This window comes from Triticum dicoccoides, chromosome 1B, assembly GCF_002162155.2.
Source record: "Triticum dicoccoides isolate Atlit2015 ecotype Zavitan chromosome 1B, WEW_v2.0, whole genome shotgun sequence".
Taxonomy (NCBI): Eukaryota; Viridiplantae; Streptophyta; class Magnoliopsida; order Poales; family Poaceae; genus Triticum; species Triticum dicoccoides.
Genome location: NC_041381.1, coordinates 151,366,471 through 151,374,456, shown reverse-complemented (window position 1 = coordinate 151,374,456; position 7,986 = coordinate 151,366,471). Strand labels below are relative to the sequence as shown.

Genomic DNA, 7,986 nt, shown 5'->3' with positions numbered 1-7,986 from the left:
GAAAATTCTAAATAGAGAAGCTAACTGCAGTCCCCTCCACATTTTCTCATCCGGGCTTGGGACCGGCGAAGGCAGTGTTAAACTACAAAACTAATAAACACAATAAGTTTAGCAAACACTACAACCAATCATTCAGCTAAGCAACAAGCCACACAATCAACCAAAGGCAGCATTGGCACGACACACGATTGGCAATAAATATTCACGCAACGTTTTCACAATCATGGTTCAAAATCGCACAGAAACACCGCTGAAATAATGCTTGCCTCGCTAGAAGAATCACAGCTCAAAATCGCGGTTCCAATCATCTGTGTCCACACGAGTAGAGACACCGCTCACAAGAGCACAACAGGGGTTCAAATTACACAGAAACAAAGAGCATCACACGTAACAGGGATTAAAAACTGAATACACAGCAGAAGTACTAAAGACCCAACGAGGAGCCACGGCATTGAAGACAAAGTAGTCGACGGCGTCTAATCCATATGGAACACACAACATGGACAACCTGCTGAAATGAAAATACAGGTGAATCAAAGAATTGAAACACACAACATGGACAACCTGTTGCATCTAGGAAATGAAGAAGCTCAATATAAGTAGAACTGCATACTGTGAAGTGTGAACTACCTGATTGTTCAAAAGTAGCTAGTCCTGTTAAAGTAACTAGATAATTGCTGTTGCAGGGCACATACTCATACACTGAGCTGCTGCAGTCGCATGTCTGGTACAATGTAATCACATCACTCATCTCAAATAAAACACTGGCTTCAGTGATATTCTAGTACAAAAGGACACTGAAATACATAATACATTGGTAGTGGGGTACAGAGAACTTCCGCAAGAGTTCCAACACACAAAAACCAGTAGTAAAATCACCATTGGAATGAATAAAATGTACTGCTGCAAACAAAGACATTTATCTCTGAACTATATATGCTAACCATATCTTACAAGAGATAATCAATTCAGAAACACAGCAAATGCTAGTTAACATCCAAAAGAGAAAAACAGAGGGGAAAACGGCCCACATCTTTAAAAAGGTGCACAACAAAACCATTTATCATGCATAGAAACTAAACACTTCAAGTCTTACATGCACAAAACTAATTAACAAGCTAACCATCTAGGTAAACTAGAATGCCATCAGCCACAAAATTCAGAAGGTGAATATATATAAAATACAAAGGAGGTAAATGCAGCTCCCTCCACATTTTCACATCCGGGCTTGGGACCGGCAAAGGCAGTGTTAAACCACACCAATCATCATTCAAGCATACAGGCCACACCATCAAGCAAATGCAACATTCACACACACACACAGAGTCAAGCACACACAGAGTCACACAAAAACATTCAAGCATACAGGCCACACCATCAAGCAAATGCAACATTCACACACACACAGAGTCAAGCACACACAGAGTCACACAAACAGAGTCAAGCACACAGACAGTCAAGCCACACAGAGTCACACACACAGTCAAGCCACACACACAGAGTCAAGCCACCCATAGTCACACACACAGATTGGAGCACTTGCACACAAGAAACATACATAGATAGGGGCACAAACAGAAAGCTAATATATGCAAGACCGAAGTAACTCAAAAAACTATAAAGAATTTCCAGAACTTGAATGAGTAAACTGATTTCTCTAGAGGGGCGAGGGTGATCCAGATCTTCGTTCCTGAAAATAGGAAGCTAGTTAGAGGTTGATTAAGTGATTATCTTCATCAATACCCACAAGTTTGTAGGCACAGAGACACATGCTTATTTATTTAGAATTTGGTTTGTAATTCAAATATTATGAGTGTACGCATACAGACATAAAAGAAATGTTAATGTATTCTTGTTCTACTTACTAGAGAAAGCAAGGCATGTAACATGAGCAACATTCTTATAGAAATTCTGGCTAAGGTAAGCCATGCGACTTGATCACACCGGATGCTTTGCAGTGGTCAAGAGTAACCTTCAACACTGATTCATTTCTAGTGCTAGTAGATTCAGCCTGCAGGGCACAGAAACAATGTCAGTACAAATCACCAGGCAAACCAAAGCTTCTTACTTGTTGGGTCCAAATCAAGGAATTCTAGCTACCAAATAATTCAAGGTGGATGCAAAATGAAACCTCCAACCATCAGCCTCACTGGTGCACACCAGCTTATAAGCTCATGAATTGCGTTTATATTATACAGAATAAACAAACCAGCCTACCACCAGTCAAGTTCCAAATAATGTACTTGCCATCAAAATGGATAAAAGGGGATGTATATAGACGTATTTTAGTTCTAGATACATCTCTTTTTATCCATTTTGATGACAAGTATTTTTGAACGGAGGGAGTACTGATTAACCAAGCTTATGATGACTTGCCAACAGTTCGAAAGTGAACTGCAGTCTAGTGTTTATTCCATTTGTAAGTAGAACATGATGCAAGCAAAAACCCTAAAAGCAGAATTAATTCACTAGCCTGATGTATGTAAAAGCATCCACTTTTCACATATTGGGAATTATGTTCAGAACAAGGACGTTGATATTTATATAGGTAGTTCCTATTTTTATTATTATACATATACTGGGTCATGTATTCTAAAATTGAAAAGAACCACCAAAGAATGGTTAATGTAGCCAACGGATGAAAGGCAGGTTAACTCACCAGGTGACGTGGATCAGCAAGCATGGGAAAGAGGCCTCTAACTATGAGTGATTGTCTTGCCTGCAGGAAGATAATGCAACAAATGTGAGTTATAACAGTGGCACACTGCCAAACACCAGATACAAGTCTTGGTCCAACATAAGCAGTATTGTTTCTTATCAGGCAAAATTCTGTAGTACTCCCTCCGTCCCGAATTACTTGTCTTAGATTTGTCTAGATACGGATGTATTAGACATGTGGTAATACATGTTAATTAGTGAGTCTAGTTGAACACCTCACTGTTTCTCATCAGGGTAAATTCTATAGTATATTAGCGAGTCCAGTTGAACAACATACTCCCAATCTTTCGGTTTGTTATGCACCTGCTTATTTTCAGATCAACGATTTGGCCAATGAAATATGAGCTATGCTACAAAAGGTACAACATGAAAAACCTATTTCGAATACGAATTTCAATGGTATACTTCAGCATATAATACATATTTCGTTGGTCAAACTGATGATCTAGAACTACAGGCCTCCCTTATAAACTGAAACGGAGGTAGTAAGAATTATGCACCAAGTAAAAATAAAGGAGCAATTATTTTGCTGAGAGAAACGAAGGATGTTAAATACATATCATCAAGGCAAAACCATGAAGGTTAAATGCTAAATGAATTTTCTAGCATTACATGGCAAATACTTATATATTATTCCTCTGTATTGAGTTGCACGATTGTGCAAGGTTCAGTGTTAGATTTGTCATTAACAAAAACTATAGCCTGAAGTTATCTTTCAAAGTTTGAAGATCAGCATGCTAGTTCTGAATCATTATTACCTAGATATAGCACACACAGAAGGAGGTACTAAAAAGGTTACAAGGAAAGAGGCTGTTCACATACTTCAAATGCGCTTGTGAAGCTCCACTTCAATTGATTTGTTTTTAGACGAGGAACGGCATGGTGGACCTGTACTTGGCAATTAGCCTGCAGATACTCGATACGGCATAATATATGAATCAATTTCCATTAAACTACAAGATGAGGTGAAGCGCCTATAAGAAGAAATACTCTTTTTCTCCTGTCCAGATGAGGTGAAGCAAATGATGACTGAAGCCTTAACTTTGATAGCAGCCCGCACCTAGCAAATAGGTAGTGAACTATTTCAGACTTATAAACCCAAGTGTCATAGACTGATATTCAATCCATGGAAGACAGAAATTGTTCCCCTGTAAACACTAACAAAAGGTTGGAAAATCCAAGGTTCCAAAATACGCACTGAAGAGGAAGCAATAGACTCCAAGTGGGTCATGGGTTCTCCCACGTATTTCATGGTTCGCTTGAAGTACAAATCCTGGTTGAAGACCTTCTCAGCCTGTGAAACAATTCATGAAAATATATCACCAAACATGAAGAGAGAAAAGGCAGGAAGGAGTAAATTTCCATTAGATTACATTAGAGTGCCAAAGCTATACTTGTTGAGAACACATTTAGGGGCTGTTCGGAAGAATTGTATTTACTTGTAACATTTTAGTATTGAAGTCTGATTTGAGCTATAAAAGGATCAATAAATGCCCTCCCAAACAGGCCCATGTTTATCAAGAGAACATAGACCTCCAAAAGAAAGTTCACCTCAGCACCAATTCTGCATACTGTTGAAATAGTCTCAACTGTATACAACCCACGGAGAGTCTCAGCACCAAGGAGAATGGCATCACTACCTGAACAAAACAATTGTTATTCATGTTACAGCTTGTGTAATTATAGTTTGTTTGGGTGCAGTAATGAGCAGCTGTACAGGATCACCAAAGTATAAGATATCTACAAGAGGCAAAAACTAACCGCCCAGCACCGCGTTTGACACGTCAGTTGCCTCCAAACGAGTGAGCCTTAGGTTGTCCGTCATACTGTCCACAACACGAGTAACAACAGCAGGCTTTCCAGCCATGTTGCACTTCTGAAATAAGAACACCTAAGAACGAACAAAGTAGTACTCGATAGAAAAATACATGTTAATTACCTCCACATTCTCAATTTTGGCAAAAATCAGAGTTTTGGCTAAGATAACCAACTTTGAGAGGAACTCCCGTGCCTATTGCAGGAAAAATACTATCAATGTTAGGAACATCTTTCCAAAGTATGAAGTGCAAACAAACATGTGATGCTATTCAACAAAATACCAATATAAAAAAATTCAATCTGTTGGGAAAGATGGCACTGTGAAGTCATAATGACATAATGAGTTACTTACTTGCCTCTTCTGCATGCCTTGTATAAGAAAGAGAGAGGAAGTCAATCTTGTTTGGAGCGCCCCATTTTTCATAACCTGAAAGTGGTGCATGCTCACAAAGTCATATAATGGGTTACAGCAAGGAGCTCCAGTGTCACGAAAAAAAAATTAACATGTAAAGTCTAGTCGCCAAGTTAATACAAGGAGCAAGAGAGATTCTTGGGAGAAGTTCCTTACATCTTTATCCTTATCAGACAACATGGGCATGTCGATATGGATCTGAGAGTAGTGTAATGTGAAGACATAATCACAATAAAGTTCAGAAAAAAAGAATAATCAGTCTACACTAAACAAGTAATAGGGTGTTACCTATGATCAGGAACTACCAAGACCAAGTTAGCCTAAATGATTATTCATCAAGATACGAGTTCACATTCAACAAACAGCAATCAATCGCGCCATATAAAAATGTACCATCTCAAGGAAAATTTGTAAGAGATGGTTAATAACTTGAATAAAACACACCATAGCTAGTATACGAGTAACACAGAAGTGATATCAATATTCATACCTTCCACATCAGATTTGAATAAGTGAACTTGAAAAGGGAACAAGGAACAGTGGAAATGCATTGTCTAGGTCTGTTACCTATAATCACAAAAAAATTCAGAAAAAAGAATAGTGCAAGGTCTGTTACCTATGATCAGGAGTACCAATCAACAAACAACAATCAATCAATCAATCAATCAATCAACAAACAGCAAACAACAATCAATCAATCAATCAATCAATCAACAAACAGCAAACAACAATCAATCAATCAATCAACAAACAACAAACAATCTTAATGACCATACACAAACAGCAATCAATCATGCCATATAAACATGTAGCATCTCAAGGCAAATTTGTAAGAGATATGGTTAGTAACTTGAATAAAACACACCATGGCTAGTATACTAACACAGAAGTGACATCAATATTCCTACCTGCCACATCAGATTTGAATCAGTGAACTTCAAAAGGGAACAAAGAACAGTAGAAGTGCAGTATTGTCGAACACCATGGTAAACATGATTATTGATTAGGAAAAGAAGTGAAAACAAACAGGGAAAAGGGTGTGGATGCATTGGATATGAAAACAAACAGGGAAAACGTGATTATGATGCATTGGATGCAAATCGGCCACGCAAAGATGTGGAAACCAAGCAAGTGATTGTTACAAGAGTCAGGCTTTTCTGCTCAGCCTATCATCCTAATTTATCAGGAGGAGAGAAGCCTCACATCACGGTACCCACGGCCTACATCGTTTGCACCCCTGAACACAAATCATCATATATTGGAACATAAGCAAAGCATGATAACAAGAAACAAGTTGAACACACAACATCATATATTGGAACATAAGCAAAGCATGATAGCAAGAAACAAGTTGGAAAAAACAGCATCAGAACAACCGTAACAGACAAGAACAAGATTCTCTGCATCTAGTATGGGAGCACACACGCCTGCCGGTAGAACAAGAATCGACAGAGGACGAACAACGCAGGTGATGGAACAGAGGAACGGATTTGACACTGCTCCAATTTCGAAACCAGAACCGCACACCGTCGCCCCGACGCGAACACGAAACGCATGATCGTCAGATAACAGAAGCGCAGGAACAGAAGTAAACGCAGGAACCATCGCTCCACCGTGAACACGGAACGCAGGAACAGAAGTTTCTCAAACGGACTTGTTAGTTCGCAACCAGACGGTGACCCAAACCGACCGACAGACCGCTCGCTTCCTCCCAGAGTCGCAGACCCCCGACGAGACGTCCCCAAGAACACGCGAGAGCATCAGGGCGACGGCGAGGACGAGCAAGAATCAAATCACACGCGACTCTGAACTGACGACGACAGCGAGGACGAGCAAGAATCAAATCACACGCGACTCTGAACTGACGACGACGGCGAGGACGAGCAAGTCAAACCGGATGCAATTTCTATCTAAACAGTCGAATCGAGGACGAGCAAAACCAATTGAATCAGACGCGGTTCAGAACAGAGGAACTGAGGACGAGCAGAATCGAACGAATCAGAAGCGATTCTTCTACTCTAAACGACGGACGAATTCGAGCGAGGACGAGCAACATAGAACCAGACGCGAGAGGAGGAGAGGTAGGAACCGAGGACGAATTGCCTCACCGGACGCGAGACGAGAAGAGGCAAGAACCGAGGACGAGTCGCCTCAGCGGACGCGAGAGGAGGAGAGGCACGAGTCGAGGACGAGCGCGCGCAGCTGGCGCACGACGCGGGTGCCCCCGCCGCCGGTCGCCCGCCACTTGGCCGAGCCCCCGCCCGCGTCCTCGGGGAGCGGCGCGGCCCCGCAGGCGGAGAGGAGAGGGAGCAGGGCGCGAGCGGGCGGGTGGATTTGGAATTGGCTGCCGGAACGGAGACCACCACGCGGCCAGGACGGACCGAGGACGATGAAGGAGGCGAGAGGCGCGGCCCGGACGGAGAGAGGAGGAGCGGGCCGGCCAAAGGGCGGAGCTTTATAGCCGGGGCAGAGGCGGTGGCGGGCGGCGGGCGGAGCTGCGCGTGGCGTGGCTGCGGATATGAAAAGCAAGTGGAGCGGGGCTGGATCCGGAGCGGGGGTGGCGGCGGAACGGGAGTTTTCCAGGCAGCTGATGCCCGTGCGTACCGTTGCGTGTCTCTTTCCTTCTCTTTTTTTTTTTCAGAAGATCAGATTGATTGCGTGGTGAAAACAAATGCGTTCATTTTTTTAGTGCTGAAAGTAAATGTGTTCGTGTTAGAAACACCCACCACTGCCAAAAAAATAATATAAAAACGCCACGTTCATGTATGCACAGGGAACTAACACATTCGATGTACTCATTTCGTTAGCATCAACTTAAGTGCAGTTTTCTTTTTTGCCCGGCTAGAATAGCTTAGGATACGTATCCGAGTTGATCGAAAGCTCGTCTCGCCCGCTCTAGCTTCCGCCGCTTCCATCCCCTTCCTCGCCTCTCCTCCCCTCCCGCGTCGGTGTAGGCGGCGGCGGGGCGTTTCTCCCCTCCTGATGGTGTGTGCAATGCAGGATGCGGCATCGTGCCGAGGGCGCGGCGGCAGCGAGTC

At 42.5% G+C, this 7,986-nt stretch overlaps 1 protein-coding gene across 1 annotated transcript; it reads right to left on the bottom strand.

The window, feature by feature from the left end:
• Nucleotides 1-1,263: 1,263 nt before the first annotated feature.
• LOC119324449 (pyruvate kinase 1, cytosolic-like) lies at nucleotides 1,264-7,451 on the bottom strand. Its single transcript, XM_037598244.1, has 11 exons — nucleotides 5,105-7,451; nucleotides 4,889-4,963; nucleotides 4,658-4,729; nucleotides 4,480-4,573; nucleotides 4,270-4,358; nucleotides 3,917-4,012; nucleotides 3,761-3,778; nucleotides 3,541-3,624; nucleotides 2,660-2,719; nucleotides 1,866-2,011; nucleotides 1,264-1,690 (listed from the first exon to the last, which is right to left on the bottom strand). Exons 1-10 carry the CDS (start codon nucleotides 5,132-5,134, stop codon nucleotides 1,916-1,918), a joined length of 714 nt encoding a protein of 237 aa, XP_037454141.1. The 5' UTR covers nucleotides 5,135-7,451; the 3' UTR covers nucleotides 1,264-1,690; nucleotides 1,866-1,915.
• Nucleotides 7,452-7,986: the final 535 nt, after the last annotated feature.